Source organism: Temnothorax americanus, unplaced genomic scaffold, assembly GCF_048541705.1.
Source record: "Temnothorax americanus isolate GAGA-0224 unplaced genomic scaffold, ASM4854170v1 Scaffold33, whole genome shotgun sequence".
Classification (NCBI taxonomy): domain Eukaryota; kingdom Metazoa; phylum Arthropoda; class Insecta; order Hymenoptera; family Formicidae; genus Temnothorax; species Temnothorax americanus.
Window position 1 is genome coordinate 1164715 of NW_027509475.1, and position 25559 is coordinate 1190273.

At 36.5% G+C, this 25559-nt stretch overlaps 3 protein-coding genes and 1 long non-coding RNA gene across 5 annotated transcripts; 2 read left to right on the forward strand and 2 right to left on the reverse strand.

The window, feature by feature from the left end:
• The first annotated feature begins 2007 nt into the window (after window positions 1-2007).
• Window positions 2008-8549, forward strand: LOC143901412 (actin-like protein 6B). Its single transcript, XM_077413727.1, has 8 exons — window positions 2008-2121; window positions 2266-2485; window positions 2851-3003; window positions 3106-3306; window positions 4044-4481; window positions 4716-5056; window positions 5469-5564; window positions 5650-8549. Exons 3-8 carry the CDS (start codon window positions 2859-2861, stop codon window positions 5812-5814), a joined length of 1386 nt encoding a protein of 461 aa, XP_077269853.1. The 5' UTR covers window positions 2008-2121; window positions 2266-2485; window positions 2851-2858; the 3' UTR covers window positions 5815-8549.
• On the reverse strand, window positions 8089-19744 carry Cln3 (CLN3 lysosomal/endosomal transmembrane protein, battenin). 2 transcript variants are annotated; one of them, XM_077413728.1, is made up of 8 exons: window positions 19394-19744; window positions 15003-16586; window positions 12661-12803; window positions 11521-11679; window positions 10005-10341; window positions 9557-9706; window positions 9322-9462; window positions 8089-9145 (listed from the first exon to the last, which is right to left on the reverse strand). In XM_077413728.1, the coding sequence occupies exons 2-8, from the start codon at window positions 15183-15185 to the stop codon at window positions 9005-9007; spliced, it is 1254 nt and encodes a 417-aa protein (XP_077269854.1). In that variant the 5' UTR covers window positions 15186-16586; window positions 19394-19744; the 3' UTR covers window positions 8089-9004. The 2 variants fall into 2 exon arrangements, with proteins under 2 accessions (XP_077269854.1, XP_077269855.1); XM_077413729.1 differs by lacking the exon at window positions 19394-19744 and adding an exon at window positions 16838-17966.
• LOC143901420 (uncharacterized) lies at window positions 13443-15127 on the forward strand. The gene is made up of 2 exons (XR_013258068.1): window positions 13443-14447; window positions 14975-15127. It is a non-coding gene; the product is annotated as an uncharacterized LOC143901420 (long non-coding RNA).
• A 1678-nt stretch (window positions 19745-21422) lies between the features above and the next one.
• LOC143901404 (uncharacterized) lies at window positions 21423-25500 on the reverse strand. Its single transcript, XM_077413696.1, has 3 exons — window positions 24960-25500; window positions 23024-24367; window positions 21423-22627 (listed from the first exon to the last, which is right to left on the reverse strand). The coding sequence occupies exons 1-3, from the start codon at window positions 25294-25296 to the stop codon at window positions 22230-22232; spliced, it is 2079 nt and encodes a 692-aa protein (XP_077269822.1). The 5' UTR covers window positions 25297-25500; the 3' UTR covers window positions 21423-22229.
• Between the last annotated feature and the right edge of the window lie 59 nt (window positions 25501-25559).

Sequence of the window (25559 nt, forward strand, 5' to 3'; positions counted from 1 at the left end):
ACGTATACACGCATAAATCTTTTGCTTATTAATCAACATTATCTAAAATTTTTGACACATAGATACCAAATTGTCGATACGAAAATTATTATGTTGTATGTATTCTAATTAATAAATTGTTATAATATTGCAAAACTGGTTCAGGTATCTCACTATCGTTAATATTATAAACTTATATTTTGAAACTGTTATTTTTAGAAACTTGCATATTGTATTAACTACTGCTAGTTTTAAATAAAATATGATACACAAAAAAAGATTATCGAGTAATTTTGATACATGATGTGTAACAACGATAATATTTTCTGGCAATTCACGTTTGCAAAAATTTTATATGATTACAAGCCAATGTCTTCTACTCTAATATTAAAAGAAAATATCACATTATATAAATAATGGTAGCTAAACATCTTGTGTTATGCAATTTACGTTGCATTTTATTATATTTTTGCAAGAGTCTGTAAAAGAAAGGTTTCAAGTGAATCCTATGTAAAATTGATTTCTTAATCCAAGCTAACATTTTCGGGATTTTACCGCTTATTTCCAGCTATCTGTTTTTTAAAATATTTTTTTTGATTATTTTATTCTGATCTGGGATTAGATCGCGATTGACCAACAATTAATTCTAATATAAAGGACATAGTGACGCAAGTATATCCAGATTAAATTACTGAAAAGAGCTATTGGGCTGTTAGAAGCTTAATGTTTATAGAACTTTTAAAACTCTTTATCCGCTTTACCGTCCTTCTTTTCACCTTGTTATAAAGACAAGAACGTAAACACGTAAAGTACTTGTATGTAAGCAATGTTCGGAACGATGGTGATCGACTACACTCTCTCTATTGCGCGTATCGGTTGTGGAATCAATCGATAGGAAATGACAATAATATTTTCTTAACTTTTGTAACTTTTATCGCCAAGAAATTCAAGAAATATGTATCAACTCTTCGTGGCAATCGTGGTACTCAACTTCGTATTAATGAGATGCTTTTAGATCTCTTTGAAGCTCTTATCTTAAGTGAAATCAGCGTTGTGTACAGAGCAATTTGCATTTAAAGTACCTAAATTACATTTTAATGCGTAAATATATAAATGCAGGTAACATTTAATTCTTAATACCAAAATGTAGCTTCAATAATTTTTAAATAAGAAAAGTGCTTGAAAATGATTAAATAAATTATCCAAAATTTGTAATTATGTTGTAAGATATTTGTACATTCTTGTTTATATGATACATATATGCGTATAGCATAATGGAATGTTCTTTATGTTGTTTCAAGAATTCCGTTATACAGGATATACACCGTTGGAAAATCTTCGACGGACAATAATATGATACAGCTCCGTTTGGCTACGGTTACTGTACTTTTGACTAATTATAAGAATGTTCAATACTATGGTATTATTAAAATTGGAACTCCACCGCAGATGTTTAGAATACTTTTCGACACTGGTTCCTCAGATCTCTAGGTGCCATCCACAAACTGCATCCTGCTTAGCCAATCTGCTTGCTGTAAGTATATCATAATAATCGCCATTTATTATTCCATTATTTATACATGTACATTTGTATTAAAAAATATTATTGTTTCAAGTATTAAAATAATCTTAATTATTATTTTTTCCTCGTTTAATGATTGATATCAAGTAAAAATATAAGAATAGTGCTGTAGATTTGTGTCTTTTCCATTTACATTTTAATTAAAGTTATAAAATCTTTAATGCAACTGTTTCAAAAGTGAAACGTGGTAAAGTAAATATTGTGTAGCTAAGGTCCACATTTGTATACTTTCTTACTTATATTATTTATCATTTACTTTAAAAATACCAATAATTTTTTATACAAAACAGCTCACGTGCTAAACCAAAAGATATAAACATAAATACATTTGATGATTTAAACTACTGTTAGTTATATACTTAGATTAATAAAGGGAAATTTTTATATTTCTAGATTTTTCAATATATTAACTGATTTAATTATATTTCTTACTTTTTGCAGTGAAACATAATAAGTATGATCACACAAAGTTCAGCACATATATATCACAGAATGATACATTTGTTCTTAATTACGAAGATGGCTGTGTGTTTGAGTCCTTGTCTACTGATGTAGTAATCGTAAGTCATCGTCAAGTAAATGGTCCGACTTAATTCTAATTATAGTCATAATTTATGAAAGTTTTCTAAAGAAAACATGTTCCTATTATTCTCCGAAAAAAAAAACATACGCGATTATATTTTATTAATATCAACATTTCGTAGGTTGCTGGCCTTAAGGTTGTATTCCAAACATTCGGTAAAACGACGGACTATTCGGCAAGATCCCTCTCTAATATACAAAATTTGACGGTGTCTTGGGGATGGGTTACCCCTCGTTAACTGGCTTTCGAAAGATTCCTGGCTTTAACAATCTACCTGTCTTTAACAACTTACTCGAACAACACAAGGAGTACCGACACTATTTTGGTTTCTATCTAAATCGGTATGTGTCTCTCCATATGTCTCATGTGTGTTTAAAACTATTTTTTTAATTATGACTTTGTCTTTTCATGCAATGCAAAATGCAAATGTACAATACAAAATTACACAACCTGTACAGAGATTTTTGTTCGCGATGGCTCCAATCTCGTTCATTACGCGAGGGCGTGTTTACTAATATTTACTATCTATTTTTGCAATATTCTTTTTTCTAAAAATTTCATGGCGATTTAATTTATAGAAAAAAAATTAATTTATAGATAAATTACTATTCATCAATTGCTTAAAATATTAAACTAAACTGAATTATGTTATGTTACATTCTATAAAAAGGATATATAAGCCATGCAACCCTCTCAATTCGTACAGATTCGGCAATGTGTGCATGTACATTTGCATGTGCAAATGTGTGTATACGTGTGTATACATATATACACATCGTAAGGGTGAAACAGTCCATCCGGGCATGCGCCAGGCTTCCTCTCCCTTCAGATACTATGAGCGGTGGTGTCTACGGCGGTGGTAAGTACGGGGCCGCGCTCCATAATTATTCCGACTAGAAAAAGGATTGCGTTTATACACGCCGCACTAATTCCGCGTGGCTGTCCGTGATTGTTACGCCAGACGAGGTAGGTGCTATCATCTTCGACGTCGGACACCAGAGCCTCCGCGTGGGATATGGCGGCGAGGACACGCCGAAGGCCGAGATTCCGACGACCCTCGGGGTGTGGGAGGAACCCGCCGACCCCGGCGGAATCGACTGTAACAATATCACCAGAAAACACTACAACATCGACGTCACGGCTATCCAAGTGCGAAAGAAGGGTATATACGCCATCATATTTTATTTCCATTAGCATCAGACTTGCGAAAAATCCGATGATTAAATATAATAATATAAAATGTAACTAAATATAATAATACGAAAAACACGTCAAAAGTGTGAAAACATATTTTACATTATCTCGCAGGTTTGCATTTCATGTAATGGTAATTCACGCACGTGATAATAAATATTCTGCCACGAATAATTGTTAGAGAGACCGATATTTCAATCGATATGCCGACACGCATGTTATTTAAATATAGCAATTAAATAACATTGCTCGCGGAATATAGTAGCTTATTTTAACCAGAATGTAGAAATCTTACAAAACGTACATAATAATCTCAGAAATAAGGATAGAAATAGAATAATAAATAAGAAATATAAATATCTTTTTCCGTGATATTAATAAAAACGTAATCAACTGCAGTTTCAGAGTCTCTCAAAATTGACTTATATACAAAACCGAAGTTTTGTACGAAATAAAAAATTCTAAATTTTTTTTACGTAGAATTACCTTCTGATATATATTGCGCGACAAAATGTTCTATATAAAATATTTTTTAACGTAAAACTTTAATCAGCTATAAATATTTCTTATCAAAGTGTATGATTCATTCAGTTTACAGTTAGATTAATCAGTACAATTACAATGTCATTGTCAGCAAATCTTCAGATGTTACTACAGCTTACTCTTAGACCTTCCGCAATATTGAAATGTCCGATTTCGATTTAGATATGGAGATAGTGAGCCTGATGAAGGACGGCATGATCGACGACTGGGACATGTTCGAGCGACTGACCGAGTACACGTACAAGCAACGACTGCACGCCTTAGCCGAGCACCATCCGATCCTGATGACCGAGTGCCCGTGGAACACTAGACTGAAGCGCGAGAAGCTGTTGGAGCTGATGTTCGAGAAGTTCAACGTGCCGGCCATGTATATCTGCAAGAACGCCGTGCTGGCCGCTTACGCGAACGGCAGGTCCACGGCGATGGTCGTGGACAGCGGTGCCACGCACACCAGCGCGGTGCCAGTCCACGACGGTTACGTCATCACCCAGGGGATCGTCAAGAGTCCCTTAGGCGGTGACTTCATCACCATGCAATGTAGACAATTCTTCGAGGAGAAGGACATCGAACTGTTGCCGGCTTGTCTTGTCGCCAGCAAAGGTAAACGATAGTCCGTTGATGATGAAGGGATTCAAAAAAGAGAAAATGCGTAAAGTTTTCCTAAATATATACCTATAAAAGAAATTTACGTAGAATTAAAAACTTAAAAAAATGTAACAAAGTAAAAAAATTGAAGTAAAAGGATTTAAAATGTATAATTTAGATTCCAACAAACTGCGAGGAAATCTAACATAATTTTGAAGATTTCTGCTCACCAATTCATGTTTCTTTTAGACGTAGTACGAGAGAGAGATCCACCTCGCTGGACGAAACGACCAGGACCGCAACCAACGTCATCCTGGCTGAGCTACATGGTCCGAGAGCTGCTGCAGGACTTTCAGATGAATTGTCTGCAAGTGTCGGACAGTCCCTACGACGAAGACGTGGCTAACACTCTGCCTATGAAGCATTACGAATTTCCGACCGGCTACAACGATGATTTCGGATCCGTGAGGCTCATGATACCCGAAGCTCTCTTCGATCCCAGCAACGTTAAGGGTGTGGGCGCGAGTATTTTGGGAGTCGGCCCTCTTGTCACCACGAGTGTCGGAATGTGCGACATGGACATCAGACCAGTACGTATTTCCGGAATCAAATTTACATTAAATTTATGCATAAAATTTATTTTGACGATTAAATAACCTTCTTGAGGCATTTTGAATCGATTTGACGGAATCTTTGATCACATAGTCGTGCCATAAATTCTGTCTCTAAGAAAAATGGATTTATTTCATAATTAAAATAAAAAGCATATGAAATATAAATATATCTTATTAAATTGAACAATTACGGTACAAAAATAATGATAAATAATAAAATGTCTATCTTTTGCCTTCATAAATTTCTTCAAACCATCGGACTTCAAACTCTGTACATAACTATGCATATGTTATATTAATATTCTATTTATACTATTAATATATATACTAATATATTATTAATATATATAATTATAATATTTATAAAATAAGGAAATCTCTGTTGCAGAGTCTGTATGGCAGCGTGGTGGTGACTGGCGGCAATTCTTGTCTTCAAGGATTTAGCGAGAGACTGAATCGGGACTTGGGCAGTAAGACCCCTCCGGTAAGCACGTTCCGTACTCACACTAATCTACTCATAACCGAGTTTCGGGCCTCTCGATTTATGACGACGCAATTTTTCTTCGCAGAGCATGAGACTGAAAATAATCAGCGCGAACAGCTCGAGCGAGCGACGTTATGGTGCCTGGATCGGCGGCTCGATCCTCAGCTCCTTGGGCTCGTTCCAACAAATGTGGCTGTCGCGTCAGGAGTACGAGGAATCCGGCAAACTTATTTTGGAAAGATGCGCGTAATTCAATAATTAAGAAATTTTAAAAATCACGGTACGAAAAACGGACGCTCTCCGTTTTCAGTAGATTGATTACCTTCTTAGTTAGGCTTTTGTTAATAATCGCTTCCCAAATAACAAAAGTCTAAAACTTTTGATTTAAATGAAAATTAGGATATTCTTGCGACATTTCTTGAACATTTGTTTTGCCAAAACAATCATTATGAATTAGTATGAGAGAAGATGGACTTGTTAATTTAGTCTAAATCGTAAATACTAATCAAACGTCTTACGTAAACGTTAGAAGCGATTTACATATTGAAGTAATGGCGACGGTGTAATATGTAAGCCGTCCTCGTGAGCAACAACCATCAAACTCGTTTTGAAGCGCCTAAAAATTTAATAAGGATACTGCTAAAGCATTATTAATAAAAAAAAACTGTAGATAGTGTGCTAAGGTTTTTTCGCAATCTGCGAGTGATGATTTTTCACGACAAAGCATCATACACAATATTTTCTCGCAACCTCGCGCACTTGTAATGAGCAAAAAGTGCGATTAATCAAAAGCATCCTGCATAACACGTAAATCGCGAGTATAAGCAATGTTTAATCGACAACTCGCTTAGACGCCTAATTAGATAGATGTATAAATATAACACGCGCGGCTTATAAGAATACAGTTCCTAATTGCTCCGTGAATCTTCCATACATCGTATCTTACAATTAGAAGAGAAGAATCACCTCTCCCGTTAAAGCCATTCCAAAACAAATATAAATGGATACAATTTATCGTGTAGTATTAGACTTTCATTAAAAATTTTATCAGATATTTATTTTTATTAGATATTTATTTGCTGTAATTGTTCTCGTTTATATAAGTTATTTTGAAGAAAAATAACATTATCGTATATAACGTAGTAAAAGTAATATTTCTAGCATATACTATACTCACTATTTACGTCCTGCTAAATATAAAAAATATCATCACATGCGAGTCATGCATTATTAATCTTAGAACTACGTGCATATTTTTTTATATGCGTGGAGTACATACATACCGGATCTCGCAAACCCAGTTGGATATTTTTATATATGTAACTCCGGTAAAAGAACATATTTTTCGACAAATCTTTTTCCAGGAAAATGTCAAACATTGTAGAATTAAAAAATACGATTGTAAAGTCAAAATTTAATCGACTTGCTAAATTAAAATAAAAAATAGATGTTTGAACAAAGAGAAATTTTCAAGAATGTTAATGACTTGAAATTCTTGTCGGGTCTTGCAGATTTGTATGTGTGTAGTTCTAGGTTTAAGAGGCTGGCGTAAGTATTTTCATAAAGAAAAAATATTGCTCAAACTGAAAAGCAACCGACGGACTGTACAATAGCACAGTTCAAAAAAGCAGCAACTTAAAATTCCGCAGTAAAGATTCTTATTTTTCCAACTGTTCAAAATCTTTTAATTATTACTTTATATGTAATTTAATTATTACTTTATATTTTATATGCTTGCAACACACACATAATTAATTTTATTTGTACATAATTGAAAAAGTTATAATATTTGTCGTTATTAAATATTGTACAAAGATTAGATCTTTGTAAAAAACATGTTGAGTTACTGCTTTCTCGAATTGTATCGTTGAAACAATCACACGCTTTGGCAAGACAAAAAATGTTTATTATCTCGACGGTTTCGATGATCATTTTATTAAAATTGACGTAAATGTCTATAATAATACTAATAGTACTAATAATCACAATTTCTCAATCAAAAAAACTTAAGAATAATATCAATATATCAAAGTAGAAGCGTGGTAGTTCAAACTAGTAATTTTTATATCTAATCGCAAGTGAGTAGGTAAAGAGACGGCGTAATCCAAGTGCGTTATTACGATTTCTAATTCATCGGTGAGGTCAATTCGTTACTGTACTACTAATACTGAGATAATCCTCAAATCTTCGTGTGATCACCCTAGTGGAAAAATGTCTCAGAATTTTTCAGATTTTTTATATAAATTGGAACATTTTTCAGAAAAAATAATAATAAAATATTTCAGATTTTTCCCGCTAACATATATTTTTGTAGAAATCTGAATAAATAAGAGAAAATCTGCGCAATTTTTCAGAAATTTTCATACATAATACATACGGATACTGAAATATTTCCAAAATTCTCATCCAATTATTCTTGAAAAGTATCTGAGAAATTATATATATATTTTTTTTCTGAATTTTTTACAAGTCTAAATTTTTAGAAAAAAATCTGAGAAAATATGAGACATTTTTTCACCAGAGCAATATTCTCGATGGTGCAAATTCTTGCGGACCCACGAGAATACTTGCGCATCTCGTTTGGTCGTAGCAAGTCGAAAATAACGATGTGAAGATCGAAAACTAATAGTAACCTCAGAGTACATATATCAACGGTATCGGAAAGAGTTAAATAAGACTACAGTACAAGTCAAAATTTAGATGCGCTATAGAAGAAATAGTACAATTCGCAAAATTTAGGCACAGCACCGTAAAATAAATAGGCTTACAGTACAACGCAGAATCTAGATACAGTCTACTACTTCGAGAAAGATTTCTTTCATTCCGCAGCGAAAACGCAGATGATGTTCGATATTCGTATGTCACGTGCTACGTCGCCGTATAATGTATCATGTAAACTTAATATGCGACATGTACTGCAATATGCCCTGTTCCTAATATATCTTTTAAACGTTTGTACCGAATAAAGCTCGGATATTTGTAATACATTGCAATCAAAACTACTTATTGTTAGAAGACACTTAAAATGAGTCTAGAAAGTTTCCGCGAGCGACACGGTCGTAGCTTTAAAAAATGTTTTAAAAAATACAATAAATATCAATGATTATAAAATAGAGTTAAAAGTAGTGGTTAATAAAACGATAAAAATTTACCACCGTGTCGCCTGCATCCTAAATGTTTGCCATACTTTTTCCCTCGAAATTTCGTAGACTCAAATGCTTCTAGTAAAGCTAGAAGATTAGCTTGGAAAACGCAAACGCCCTCAGAGCATGCAGTTACGTTTGATCTACCTATGATCGTTAAATTAATAAAAGAAACAGCCGCGTTATCTTCGCCTCTAATCGCCGGCGTGTTACGTCGAGGAACTTTCGGAAGCGAAAGTCTCCGCTTGCGGAAACTTTGTTATCACTCGCGGCAGCGGGTGAACCACCGCTATATCTCTAGCTGCCCAGTCGCGTCGGCTGCGGCATCTTGCAAATGGCATTGTGAACAGGCATGGACAGCCATCCGGCCAACGCGATCCCGATCGAGTCCGCCATCGTCGCGATTCCCAGAGAAGCTTCGCGATTTTCCCTCGGAATCTATAAGAGATTTCACACCGGATTAATTTTAAGCCGCGGAAAATATCGTTACATGCGTGGCAAAATATTCTTCATCGCATTAAATTGCAAAAAGATTTAATTTTTGACGCATTCCTTCATGTCTGCATCGTTTGTAATTTTAGCATATTTCTTAAATGAAGAAGTAGCATCGTTACCTCGGTGGACATCCGATAGAACGTGTTGACGTACGCCCCGCCGCCAAGCAGACCCTCCCACAGTACAAGAGCAAAAACGATCCATATGTTCGGTATGTAATAGTAAATGGCCTCGAAGAGAAGGATTATGACGTTGACGAACTGAAAGAAACAATCAATTTGGAACAATGAGTTTTCCGATCAATACAATTCGTATTCTTCGACTTCTCGATTCCGGAAGTTTCATTTTTGTTACCTGCAACACGGACATGATCCAAATCTTGTTAATGGAAATTATGTTCACCGACGACCTCGAGATAAATACACCTATCTGGTAATCCACTTGAAGCCATCTGTACTGCTCGGAGTGTGTCAACCAAATGTCTTTGAATTCGATAAGCTCGTACTACAAACAAAATTTTGCTTGCTCAGTTAACGGCTTGTAAAATTAACAAGTCAGATAATGATTCGCAATAATGAGGCTGATACGTCACAGACGACGATGCCTGACGCTGTAACTCCTGCATGCATTTCTCTCTTAAAAAATCAAAACAGGAATTTATCGAGCTAATTTAACAAACAGCACAAACGTGAGCAATATTATATAACGTTAACAGAAAGAGATGGACGATTGTAATGAATAAGCCAGATTAGAGATACATGTGTAATGAAGAGATATGAAGATTATAGCGGAATATCGTTACCAAGCCCTGATTGATGAAGTATTCGAACAGGTAAACCAGCCCGAGTGGTATCATGTACTTCAGCAGGCCGGGCACTAAATTGATCTTGTCTCTGAAGCTCTTCTTGGGGTTCTGGATGATCTGCTCTTGGCTGTCGATGCCGTTCTTGGTGATCGGGATTTTGGTGTGCGCCGGGTGTTTGAGGATACACCAAAACGTGATCGCTTGCAGGATCGGCACGGCTAACATGACTAACAACGTGTGCTCGGTGGATAGTATCATGGTGAGCCCGGCGTAAGACACGGCGCCGATCACCCCGGCGCCGCCCGTGCCCGACGACCATGTCGAGATCACGTTCCTGCGAGAGAATTAATGACAATTAACTGTCAATACTTAATAATACTTGATAGAAAATAAGAGAATCATCAAGTAGCTGAGAAGCCGAGAAAATAAACACTGTGAGGGCCGGTTGTTCCAACCTGTTGGTAAACTACCTAATAGTTAAATCATATATATGTCTTTGTTTATCCATTACATTAGACAAAGATGGACATATGATTTAACTATTTAGTTAGCTGATCAACAAGTTGGAACAACCGGCCCTGAATACAAAGAAATAGAAGTTAAAATTAATGCAAGCTTGTCCTACAATTTTCGCGCTTCAAATCATCTGACGTTAGAGTCTAATAAGCAGGTTGTTGTATCTAACAAGTTTGTTTGTATTACGCGACTCTTCCGCTTCATCTAGAGTGACAATATAACTCTAGACTCGCATAACGGACGTATAATAATTTACAGCGAGTCCTCTTACGTTTTACGAGAGAGTGATTAGCGATTAGCCGTCGTAATTGTTATTCTGCAGTTATCCATGGCGTGATTATAAACGTACCTATATATACGTATACTGCCGAGCTCCACGCGCGCAGCTTTTATCTTTATTTTTCCGCATGTATAAAATCGCGCACGTGCACATATTACAGTTCATTACGTTTTCACATATACACACTTCCAGATCTGAAAGACCGAATCGCCAGCGTTGCATTATCTTATCGCTACTTCGCTGTCACAACTGTCTAAATGTTAATATACTACAATTCAATGTACTCTGGAAATATAACCGCCGCCGCAGCAACAAACGACGAATCTGCTGCCTCGTAAAACGTTGAGCCGACAGCTTTAAATTCGACTATCTGACGACATTTTATTATACGTTCAAAGTTTAAATTTTACGCTCCTTCCGTCTACTTTCGATCCTCCCGCTGTTCTCAAAGAATCACTGAAGCATAGAAAATTATACATAACGTCCAATAAAAAGAGATACTGCTTAATTTTATACGCGCATCTGTATAAATATAAATTACGTCTACAATACAATGAAATTAATATAAAAATGCTGTGTAACGAGAAGCTATATTGAATCAATGATCTATATATTCGTGTCGGAAGCTATAAGAAGTTTCAGTTTCCGGTGTGTGTATAAACAAGCTAGAACAAGTATAACGCACCTGTAATATGACAGTAACAAACATACACTTACTTGGAGAACTGATTACTGTAACTGAGAAGGGTAACTTCACCCAAGCCGGAGGAGAGCGATGTAACGATGACGCCCAGAATGGCGAGCCATTCGGTAGTGCTCAACGACACCATGAGGAATCCTGCAGCGGAAAAGAACACACAGGTAGCCAGTCGTGCACTGTAATTAATGAGTCGATTGCTCGATTAGCGTTTGGACTGACGGTTCGGGTCGGCCGTTTGCACAACCGCGAAAGGACTTACACGATATCCGAGGCTCCGCCGTGCGCCGGATGAGGTTTAAAAAAAATAGAGGAAATGTATCGAGAAAGATAGTTAGTAGATAAGTAGCAGAAACACTCGGATTGCACGCTGGATCTCATATATACCTACTCGATTAATTTCTTATATGCGATTTGTACACTTGGAAAATATTTTAAATTTTTCTGTTCTAAAGTATATATGTGCGTCTCATATAAAAAATGTATTATTAGTCTAATTAGCTAAACAATACCTTAAAAAATTATTTTACATAATAAAAACTTATTAGGTATATATTAAAACATTTGATATTACATGTACAAAATGTGGAGAATGAAAACGCTTAGATTAATTAAATACCTCCAGTTAAGTTAAATCTAATTATTGCAGTTTTGTTTGCATATTGTTTGCACTTTATTTTAGAACAAACTAACATAATTAAAAGTGTACGTCATTATGAGCATCATCTAATCGTCGAAATGTAAATTAATCTTGCTATGTTAGGTTTAATGCTATCATTTTACTAATTATGATATTATGGTGGAGCATCCAAGCGTGAAATCTGCAGGTGTTCGGACAAGAGTTTTAATCTCAAAGGAAATATGTGCTCGTGTATCCAATGCAATCAATTGCGCAACGCGAGAAAAATCACATAGAATCTAGAAGACAATACAAACGTTTCACGGAAAAAAAAGAGTCACACGCGTTTAGTTCTGTCGTCATTCCAATTAACTAATGGGAGTGAAACGCGGAGGTATTCGTTTTGCATTCGTGCTCACTGGGCTTCATTCGGACAAGTAATCGAACAAGGATAATGCGAAGGTGCACGAGAATGCTCATCGCAGAGATTACACGCGGTTGAAAGAAATAAAAATAAGGATAAATAAAGATAGATACTCACTGCACTAGAAATGGTAGGAACGGCGCCGTGATCTTGATCGCCAGTGCTGGCAGAATGTCTGCTAAAAGTATAGCGCCGGTCGAAACGTTGTTGCACGTGCGACCATCCGTCGCGTTCGTGACGTTTGTGATTGGTGTGGTATCCTATAAAAAGATCGGAAAAACAATTGCAATTCAATTATAGCACTCCGTTCGAAATAAAAATTAAAGAAAACATTCCAAGCGTTTTTTGAGAAAGGGAGAGATTTTCCGAGGAATTTAATTTGAGTAATTTCTTATTCGTGAAAATTTAATAGTAACACGATAAAAATATCGTTTCGCAATTTTTATCTTTTTTGTAGTAAACTCGCTCCCCCCCCCCCCCCAAGTATAAAAATATTAAATAATTTTTATTTTATGTAATAGACAAAGTGTACTCTGTCAAAAAAATAAATTTGACATTATGCGAGTGTAATGTTTCGCACGTGATATACTAATTGCTCCTTTCTTACGCAATATATCGACTATAAATACGACGCATTAAAAGGACGCTGGTTGCACAATAAGGCAGTCTCGTGCTGCTTTATCAATGACACTCGTTTTTCTCGCTCAGGAATCCGGCCGGAGGACATGAATTATTAAAGCACGACGATTTTCCTCGTTCAAGACAAAATCGAATCATTATACGCTTGTTAAAATCGGTCATTAAGTGTTATCATTATCGCGGATCACGTTTTTCAATTTATTGCTAAATTGCGGCATGATTCGACTGATTACTTTAATATATGTATATTTAGAATTGCATTTGCACATATGTTAGAATTTCGTGCATTTTGTATCTCAGCGGTCTGTTAATATCGTTGGAAAATTTTCCATGGAACTTCCACGAGTATTTATAATTTCTTTTCAGATTGGTATCGTATATCGGCGCAAAAATTTAATCGACAATAATAAGCGGCTAGACTTACGCCATTGACCCAGACCGTTGCACAAAGTTGAATATTACCAATTGACATTTTGATCTATGCAAAAGATTGATTAAAAGGAAGAAGAAAAAGATATCAATCATCTATTATTTGTGCCAATTTAGTTGCGGTTATTTAATGCAAATGCTCGGGATTTATTTTTCTGCATTAAAAATAACGAATGTGTATATAGATTATAAAGTGATTTTTTACTTTCTTAATGTTAATTGATTTAGTCTTCTAAAGCAGATTAAGTGTTCTTCTAAATTGTTTGAATTAAAATAGATTAAAATAGATACGCTAGCTGTTTCAGCAAATAATGTTTGCACTTGACTTCCCACGCACTTTACACGTTCTTTGCTTGCATCGTTGCACTTTTAAATCTATATTAATATAAGTCTTATGTGTGTACTTATCGATAAAATGTTTCATGCGAGCGTTATTGAGACGCATTATCGCGGATACTGTTTCATGTGTTGTTGGACTCATTTCTCAACTGACGGATAACAGATAATTTTTAAGAAAATGTAAAGATATCGCTACATTCGATAAAAAAATATCAATCGGGTATAAAAGGTTAATTTAATTGTACACAATACAATTATAGTAAAGATATATAGCCTGTATGGAAATTTTTTCCAGAAAATAAAAATGCAAGAATATTTCCAAAATATAGAAAGAAAAAATGCGTAAAGTTGAAAGATCTCTGAAAATTTACGTCACAAATGATTATTATGCCGGTCTTTTGCGAATAATGCAAAGTGGTTCACGCTATCTCATGCGGAGATGAATCTGATACTCGTTGTCAGTCACAGTATTGTTATCTGGAGCAGGCAACAACACGGTGAGTTCATCCAAAGATAACTACGGTCTCCGTTTCGCACGAATTTCACAGATAAATCTCAAATATTTCAAATATTCCACTGTTAAAGGGTTATCGGAGTGAATTTCTAAAGTTAAATAACTTCTGTCACGATAATCTCATCTAATTATTTCGTTTAAAATACTTTCGCATATACTTTTAAATATTACTAGATTCTTAAATCGAAAAATAATTATGATTATATATTGAGACAATTATTTTCTTGTTTTACAAATAATGCGCGAAAAAACTACATCACAAAAGATATTTAAATTTTATTTTAATATTAATATTGTATATTTTGTAAAAATTATTAAAAGAATTAAGATAATGATATATTTTTCATATTTTACAAACAATACCCTAAAAACTACATTATGAAAGATGTTTAAATTGAATTTTAATATTAAAATTATTTTCTAATTTGGTCAGAATATAATTCGTCGTAATATAATTTTTCGACTTCTCCGCAAACTCTGCCAAATTTAAAACTCCAGTTTTCTTCGCAGACAATCAAGAATCACGTGAATCACTTACCTCACCGAATTTGCTCTGAAGGATGTCGTGGGCCGCGCTGAGCATCACGACGTAGCCGTAATTGTTGCACAGACCCAGGATCCAGAAGGCCAGGAGATTGCGCCATCGTGCCTTCTTCAAGATAGCTTCCTCATCACAAACATTCCCGGCCGCGTGCGAGCTCCTCAGACTCTTCTTACCCATCCCAAAGAACAGTTTCGAAAAGAGTCACGTCCCTTCTTGCTTCTATGGACTTAACCTTTAGACTTTCCGTCTCCTTCTTTTATCTTTGTCTCTCTCTCTCTCGTCTTCTCTATCTATCAGTTCGTCTCTTTCCTCTGACTGTCTTCAAACTCTTTTCTCGTTTCAGTGCTTTCGTCGCAGCACGCGTGTGCGCGTTTACTAAATCGGCGTCTGAACACGAACCCGTAGGTTCGCTTTTCTTTCTCTCTTTTCGTCTATCGGTCTGTCTCTTCTTCACTGATTTTCCCTTTCCCTCTTCGTTCGTAAGCTTCGCTTACTCTATCGCTGTCGTGAATACCGCCTCGTCTTCGGCTTTTCCCGGCCGAGCGGCCGCTTCAGGTGCTTCTTCTTTTAGAACGGATTCAGCAGCGTTCGGGCTTCGAGAAACTTCTTCAAATGCCGTTGAAAGCCGAAGGATACTCGCATATAACACGAGGATAATTCGTGCAACAACAACGTCGTTTGGCACTCACGTGCTCAAGTGTACATTTAGTTGAAGAGTGATTGGCACCGAATTGTTTTGCGACGACTATATATCGTTTCTATTAATCCTGAAGTCCTGTACCGGCCTTTTACCAGTTTAAATCACAGTAGTGTTGATTGTACTGATGAGAAAATCACATAAAATGGAGCGCGAAGGTCGCACAGGCTCGTTTTCTTCGTAAACAAGTGAGTACCTTCTCGCAATGGAGTAAAAGCACGTATTGTCTCGGTCGATCCCGCAACAACGAGCTCTCCGACGGCCTTCTACAGTCACCAGTTATTAATGGAAATACCTCGGCTACTAATGAATCACAGAACACGTGACACCAAGTTCAACGTCCTTCGTAAACAAAGGAAATATTTTATTCGAAAGTAAATACTTGATTATAATATTTCGCAAATATTTGAATTTTTTTAAATATAGGCATTCAATCAATAACGCGCGAAATGCTGCTTTCTCACGAGTTATCGCTCTCCTTTTCGGCGAACGATACCGCGCGGCTTTACCATTTAAATTCGCAACCTACGATGCACTGGATATACTTTTTCCCCAGGATAACGCCAGCCGGCGAGTCCCACCTTCGGGGTTCCCTTCTCCTCCTTCCACGGTACGTGCACACACCGACTTCGAGAAACTTTCCCAACCTTTCTTTCAACCGGGCTTCCTCGAACGCACACGCGTTAAAGTACTGCAGTTTGCAAATGCGCTTCTTTCAAGATATGCCCAACAGGTCACCATTTGTTAACATCGACGAATTTCAAATCGTGCTTTTCGCAACTCTTGATTTTGGATTGAAGATCTGGATCGTTTTGTCGGCTAATCTGTGGATGTTTCTCCTCTGAAATCGAGCGAATCCCTCGAAAAGTCCAGCAGTCAAGCTGTTAATAAGAAAGACAGTGATAGCAGGAGAATTACAATTGCAGATTGGTGAATAAATTGCTGATGAGTTGGCGAGCATAAAAAAAACGTGCTTTTAGATTGTCCGAGAGATTCAGCTCGCGCTTCGCGTTTGACGTGTTTGAAAACAGCGTGTGCAGTTCGAGACAAATATAGAACGCATTAATATTTATGCCCGTTTTACATAATTGCAAAAAGTATGTGGCAAATGCATTACGTCGTATAAATATACCGTTATTATTAACGTTCCATATTAAATTTTTATGTTTAGCTCTTCCTATACTCGAATTCCTGTGTAAATTTTCAGCGTGATCGCATTCAGCGATCACCTCTGCGTTCAATATGTTGTTAACTGCCTGCAGTTAGGTGACACTAAACTACATTTTCTACGCGTCTATTCAAGGATGGCGTTATATCGCGCTACTTCGCACGGACAAACATATAAAAAGGCCCTGTGCACAAGACGTGTTTCACTCACGGAATTCACGCTTCGCGCTATTTAATTTCCTCCACATTCGAACAAGCACGAATAATTTAACGTACAAATCGCGGAACGCATCATGCATTTTACGGAGATAAATCCTGGGAAATTTCAAAATATCGTATAATTTTTTGTGAGCTTTGAAATTCGTTTGTGTGAAATGTATTTTTTTTTTTAGAAAAGACGCTTTTATCGTACAAAGCGGCTTGCGTACTTGCATTGCAAAAGGCGAACGTGAATTGAGGATGTTAACTCGCATATTGTGATGGAAATATGTATATATGCAATATATGCATGCGAGATATGTATCTATAACATTTTGAACGTTGAAATCTAAAAAAATTTTCGAAACCTCGTTTTTTTAAAATATTTTTGGGATAATCTTGCAGTTATATTATATTAAAAGAAATCTCCCGTTCGATTTTTCTTCCTCTTTTTTAATTTATCAGTACTTCTGAGTTGTAAATTTTTCCACTATCTTTTACGTTCATTGCCACGCAATTCTACCGTGTAGCAGATATAGAAGCGGATTACGCGCGCGTGCGCGCGAGCGCGAAACGCGTTATCTAAACAGAGAAGAAAAACAGAAGTAAGCAAAATAGGTATTTCCCAATATAAATTTTGTAATCAAAACAATATGAATTTTGTTATAAAAATAGTATATCTTTCGCTGAAAATAGGATGACAGCCATGCATATAGGATAAAACGGCATAAAAAGTGCGTGGTAAGACACGTCTTGACATCAATCGTTCTCGTTTTCTCCGTTTGGATTATTTAAATCTCTTATTTAAATCTTTTCTTCGCGTCAAGAAATAAAATTCAAGTACACAGTTCATGTACTCGTTCTGTCATCTCACGATTCTCGAGAGGTTATTGCATTTGTATTATAATTTCTTTTATCTCTATCTGTCAGTGATAGTGTCACCGTCAGTCAAAGTAATCCACGTCCGCGGTGACGACTCCGCGTGTATTCCTGATGTCGGTACGCGCGTTTTATCGCGACTCATGTCGGCTGCGGATAACGACTCGCTGCACAGTTTGCAGCGACAGACTTTTTGACACGCGACACGCGACTGGCGTGTATGTAATACATACGAGCCGATTACACTTGACCCATCTTCAACGATATTCAACCGGTGCAGTATAATGACAGCCGTATATTACCATCATACTGAGAAAGGAAGCCCGAGGTTGAATCGAATAGAACTCGGTCAAACGGAATCTCCAAACCCCAAATGAATCGCTTGAATAAGCAAGTTTAATGCTAAAACTTCGAATGGTTTTACATATTATGATCGTATAATTAACAACATTTTTTATTACGCTACATTATTTGATCAAGAGCCGTGACGATTGTTTAAACAGTTTTATTTGCATAACAAATTCTTTTCTCAGTATATATATATATATATATATATATATATATATCGACTGCACAATTATTTAAAAACATCACTGGCGATAAGACAAGTGCGGGTACTACTTAATTTTGCAGCTTCTTCTAATCGAAATTAATGTAAAATAAAATAATAATAATACAATAATTGTCATTTCCTTCATCGTTCAAGTTACATTACGGCTGAGATAAAGTTTTGAGACTACGTTTTGCTAATTAAATTGCTCTTAAGCGATTTGCTTGCCTCGTAATAGCCAGCATCTAGTGTTACAGGTCTCGTCTAGCGTTACAAATCTAATATTACTGGTCCTTGTGAAACAAAGGCTTATTAGTCGACCAGAAACGATTACCGAGCCCGCAGTGACGATTTAAATAGATTGGACTGACCGGAATGCCGTTTGTTTACGGCTGCGCTTTTATCGTTTCGCTCCCAAACCGTCATATTAAATTTAATAATAGCGCGTGAAGATATTAGTTCATTTGAGTGACTCACATTCGTGTTCTATATATTTAAGTGCAGCCGTTATTTAATTGCCACAAGAAACGTTACAAAATAAAAGTACAGCTGTATTTTGCACGGAATGTGGGTTTTCGTTAGGTATTCGGATGAACATCTGGACTAAACAATTCTAAGAATTAGTTGACGTGCACGTTAACTCTTTAGCAAAATTAAACGACAATTAAATGGTATTATCTGTGCGATATAGCAAAAGTCTTTTATATTAAATCATTTTATTTTAAAAATATTTATTTTACATCAAATTTTATATGTGCAATAAAAGAGCTATGGTCAGGACAAAAAATTATCTTGAGCTTTAAAGTGCATCGGTATAAAGGGTTGAATAATACAGTCAATTCTTTTGTTAATACATTATATATAGTTCCGAAGTAATCGCGTTTAGGTACTCACTCGAAATTCGTCTCTGAAGAGTTCAGCGAGGGACAGATCGAAGAGTCTCTTATACAATAACGTTTTCGGGATATCACAAACACAATCACAGCATGTGATATCACCAAAACCAGCAGGTGATATCACAAAGACGGTGCAGCGTGCAGCTCCGAATCGGCGATTGCCGAAATCGTTTTAGAGTAGCTCGAAGACCGATATGATTTATTGTCTAAAAAATCGCGAGGTATATCTTCAGAACGTTCAAGAATAATTTAATCGCTATCACAGCTTGATAGCGCAATTGATAGATAGATAAGAGCCGCGATCGGGAGTGCCGTATAGTTGTCGCAACGAGCTCCAGCTCCAGAATAAATAAATTCCTGGCGAAATCGGCACATATATCATCGACATAAGCGCGACCACTCGGTAGGATCGACAATGGCATTTCGTTCTTGAACGATTCCGAGGCTTCCGAGCGTTCGTGATACGAACGGCCGTTTAGTCGGCTTCCGACCGTCGATCCGGTCGGAGCTGATCGGTCGATGACGATAACGCAAGCCGAAGAAAAAAAAAGAGGAAAAAAGAGAAAGAAATTTATTCTATTCGATAAAAAATGTTTTTAAATTATAATAATGCGTAACAAAGACATGCATTAAAATTTAATTGGTTAAAAATAAAAAAAAGTTATTAGATAGTAAAGAGCGAAAAAGAGAAGAGACGGAAAGAATTTTATATTGATTTTTTTTAACACAAATAAAGGAATATAACGTTGATTAAATCAAGATAATTAAAGATATTATTGATACATCTCTCCTTCTCTCTCTCTCGCTCGACAAACAAGAGAGATAAAAATTGATGTCAGTCACACACCGCTTCAAAGAATCGTGATAACGTGATAAAGTAATGAGTTTTGATAAAAATCTGAATGACGTGCGACTATTAGTAATAATAAATAACACATTAATATAAGATAAAGAATGTAGCCGTATCTTCCTGCCTTCGTTACAAAATTCGAAAGTTGCACTTGAAAATTGAAAAACATCGCGGATCTACTTGTGCAGCAAAGTAAACGCCTCGAATAATAGCTAGATTTACAACAATTCGCGGAACAATGTGTTTTTATATCACTATATGTATTAGTATGATCGAAGAGTATCAACGTGATATTGCGATATTGCCGATTCAATGACACTTCCTATGGAAAAAAAAGGCCATGGTTCGCTGAGAACCTTCGGTGACACGCGTGACATTGCGTGCATAATGCTGAGATAAACTCAATTATTTAAATTCTGTAAGCATAGTGCAATATCCCTTATTCATTCCTTTGCGTGGCTCGATTACTATAAACAAATTACCGTTATCCGCTGACCGCTGGTCGAAATAAGAATAATCGATAAACCGAGAGACATTTTTAAGTAACTCTAGCGAAACGTTCCTATATACTTACGCTTTTTTAATTGTAATTTAAAAAAAGATCTTTTAAAGAAAGAAACAATGTACATAATTATAATCGTACGATATGCTTCTGACGTCATTGTGCGATAACCCCGTCATCTTTTCTTTGTTGAGTAATATTGAGACCAGCCCCCAAAAATGATGCAATATTTCTTGAGCAATGGCTCTTTAAAACACGTTTTCAATAAAAACAAATACATCGTCAGAAATCGATAAAAGAGATATGGAATCTCGACCAAATAAATCTCGATTATATTTCAATTTGACTTATATTAACGAAACCCAACGTATCTACAAGCACTTCCGATGAGATTATAACAAAATAGATAGATAATTATAATAATGTGTGTGTGTGACAACAAATCAAGATAAGAATTTAATTAAGTCTTCGCACTTGTTTTCTCTGATAGCGTATTGTATATATATATGCTAAATATTAACGATTTACGAATCGATAATAAACGAGTCTCGATTAAAAGTTAACATGTTAAACGCGTTAAACCTGTTTTATAACGTAAAGATTGTGTCGATAATTGGAATATGATTGGAATAAAATAATAATTAGAATGAAATAATCGAACGCGGAAGACTCAAACGTTATGAATATTTAACGTTGCTCGAAATAACGTACATATCGAAACTTATTATGTTGCAAGACTGGTATAACACATATTGACGCCTTTAATTAGAAATGCATAATATTAATTTTTATTGCATACTTACAGATAATAAAACAGTATTTAAAAATATAAAAAAGGTGACATCTTGCAAGTTGTCCTTATCACAATTAATTGTAAATAATTGCAACGTACGTGTATTTTAAAAATTAAAAATAACCTATTTAATATAATTCATGCATTCTCTTAAATCACATCAGTTTTCAAATAAACGTGTATGTAGGTATAACTTAATATAAAAAACATCATGTGTGCACGTGCTATATAGTGTTTAAATAAAAATTTCCTGTTCAATACTATATATAATAAATTATTATATGTATAATAAAATAAGAGTGGCATATTAAAAATATTCTATTGTTTCAAAAAAATTGTAATTCTATAGAATTAAGCATTTAATCATTCTTTAATTACCTTTTAATTAAATCAAGTAAAAGAGTTAAAGAGCAAAAAGTGAATGTATTTCGTCTACTTTCTTTATACTACTATAATGTTTAACACTTAATTTGCTGTTACAAGAATTAAAGTGAATAAGTAAAAATAGAAAAGAAAAAAGTTATTATTATGTAAAAAGTAAAATAATTTGTCAAGCTTTGGTTCGATCATCAACGTTAATTTAATTCTTCTAAATTCAATAAAAAAAAGTTTTTCAAAAATAATTTCATAAAGTGGGTTAATTTATTATTGCCTGCTAGGTATCTTCATTTTTTATAAGGAGCATCGTTTTACTCTGTGGATTGATGGGCTCTCACGGGAAGTGGCAGGACCGTGTCGCCCACCGTCAGGGATCCTTGACTGAAAACCTGCGTCTCCGCGGACACTCCTCTGGGTGAGGTTGGCACGCGGCTGTTCCGCATCCTGCCGATCGGCTGGCGTCCCCTGATCATCTTGTACCATCCCTTCTGACGTTTCGCGAGGGGACTCCTTATGTCGAGCGCGAACGCGATCGAACCTTCCCTCGAGGACCCCTCGGTGACCTCGCGGGTCCGTTTACCGGGACGAGTTGTGCTGTTGCTGGCGCTGCTGGATGATTCCTGCGAGGATGTCAATTCCTCAACGATCTCTCGTCGCTGCATCACTTCAGTTGCCTCGATGCTTCTTGGCGGTATTCTCAAGCCTGAAACTGAAGTTCCGAAAAGAGTTAGAGATTAGAGTTGGCGAAATCTTATCTCTCACACTGTTATATATATATATATATATATATATATATATATATATATATTAAAGAATGTTAAATATAAAATTTATAAACCAATACCTCAAGTTAAATAACATTTTGTTATTTTGAACTATTATGCGTTTCAAAATGTATTATTTTAACTTCACTAATTTAGTTAAATTAACAGCATATTAAATTGGCTAATTATCTTTCTATTTAATTTGCTAATAGTAAATTAAATAGAAGCAATGGCGATTTATATAGAAATGGTTAAAAATGACTCAAATTTTGAGTATGATTTGACATAACGATTTTAACAGTACACTCGAATAATCGCGAATAATTAAAACTTTCACCGACCAGAGAAACTTCTCAAGGCGTGCTTCATAGCTTGCGCGAAGGTCGACAGGAATCCGCTGCTGTTATTGTTTTCGCCGCTCTGCACGGACGACGAAGAAGATGCTGGCGCGAGCTGTCCGTGATTCGTCATCGTCTCCGCCCTGTTCGGGGAATAGCTCTCGACACTCGAGACACTCATCCTCATCGTCGTGATAGACCGTCTACAGACGTTAGCAGACTCGGGCGCGCTGACTGAAGGTGCCTGACAATTCGCCGACGCGATTTGCTCCTTCATCATGTTCAGACCTTGGTTCAGACCCGATATGATCAGATCGTTGGTTAATCCCCCCGAATTGCTCTCCATCATCACCACCACCACCACGCTATTGGAATCTCGCTGATTCGAAGTTGGCCGAGTTGGCGCAACTTCGTCGCTCACTTCGGGATCTCGATTCTCTTTTTTCGCGTTTTTCGTGTTGTCCTGAATGATTCTGATTTCCGAATTGCTTAAAAGATTCTCCGAAGGTTGTATCGAAGAGCGCGTTTTATCCTCCGCTTCGCTGTCGTTCGTGCTCTTCGCACCTTCCGCGCTGCGCGTGTCTTCCACGTTGTTCGTATCATTTGCGTTCTTCGCATCCTTTATGTCTTCCGCAGTGGTTTTCGCCTTCCGTGCGTTGATCTCATTATTAGCGTCGTGAAACTCATCATCCTCCTCCTCCTCCATCGACGTGTTGAGAATAGTTCGCGCGCAGGAGTCCGTCAAGTTTATTCCGCGCGTCTCGCCCGCCGCGGTTTTAAACTGATCGGAGAACCTCACCTTCTTCACGACGTCCTCGCGAACGTCGTCCGACTGCGGCGAGTCCTGCAGGATGCCGCCCTCGGGCGATGTCAGGTCCATGTCCACAGGCGACGACACCTTGATCTCGTTAGCAGTTATGTTCTCGGCTGCTTCTTCGTGCGCGGTCTTCTCTTCCTCCTCCATGATGCAAAGCTTCCTGAAGGAATTGCTTGTCTTGAAGATATTCTCGTCCTTGCAGGTCCTGAAGGGCGTCTCCTCGCTCGAGGCGTGCAGCACGAAGCTGAAGAACTGCGTGTCGTTCGAGAACGACGCGATCTGCGCGATCGAGTACGGCGAGCTCGGCTTGGGCGTTTTCAAAGTGAATTCCGGCACGCAGGGCGTCTCGAAGCTGGCCTTTTGGCCGATGAACATCGGCGTGCTGGTCTTCCGATAGATTTCCGGCGGCGTGCAAAATCTGCTGCCGTTGCAGTCGCTCTCACTTATGGAGCACGGCTTATTCTTCTCCAGGTAGTCGAAGCAGGTCGGCGACGTCAGACAACGCCAGCGTTCAAACCACTTGCACGCAGCTGAAGATTCAATTAAAAATGTGGAATTAACATATTTGCCATAAAAAATACCCGACGTTGAAGATAAAAGATCTATTTATTAGACTTGAAATTTACGCGTTATGCATAATTTTAGAGAATATTTTAATAGAGAAATTTAAACTTATTATTTATATAAGAATTGCATTAGTTTATGTATTTTATATCCATACATTTTATTTTAATTTCGATTTGATTGTATATTATTATATTCTATATGCTTTCCAAGTAACAAAACTTTGAAATAGAGACAGAACTTTATAAATAAAAACACAACTTTAAAATAGAGAAGAAAAGCGCATCATATATTTGACGGTCATATTTCCTTCTAGCGGACTGTAATCTTTATATTATTCAAAATTCAAGCAAATGAAACATGAGTTTGCATTAATTTTTTTCAATTCGTTATTTTTACAGATTAAATATATAAACAATAATCGTCTTTAATGAAACAAAACTTGTCGAAAATTTGGTTCTAAAATTCTCGATCGTGGACGATGTTGCTTTTCGATTTTCGCGAGTAATTGCGGACTGTCGGATCTTATTTATTAACTTGCTTCGCGAATTATATTACCGATGGACTTGAAGTCTTCTCTGGATACAAATAAATCACCGCACAGCCGGCAACGTAACGGCAAATGCTTGTCTATTATGTGGCTCAACAATTTCTCATTCTCCAAGTTCAGTTTCGCGAACTCGCACTGTCGCATCGGCAATATCTCAGAGGCGCACAAAAAACAATCGGGATTCACGTCGGGATGCGCCTTGTCCACATGGCGATCGTGACATTTCACGCAGCAAAACGTCTTCTTGCAAAACCGACAGATTCTGTTCGCCGCCTCCTGTCCGAAGTGAAAGATCTTCGAAAACGGATATGCGGCGCTTTTACTAAATACTTTGTCTTTTAACATTTCCAGACGTGATTGCCGAAACGATCGGGTGTTTACTAATCGAACTGTTCAACACGACAAACCAGTTCGTCAATACGTCCTTGGGGGAATAACAATAGAAACAGACAAGTACGTATGTCAAAGTAGAAATATACGAAAGTAAGAGATAATTTATGAACGTCCGCATTAGATTACATTTTCTACTTTGTATTTATAATTTGACAAATAAAAAAAGAACTTGGGATGGAGCAAACCTCATTTACAGTTAAATAAAAATTAAGAAA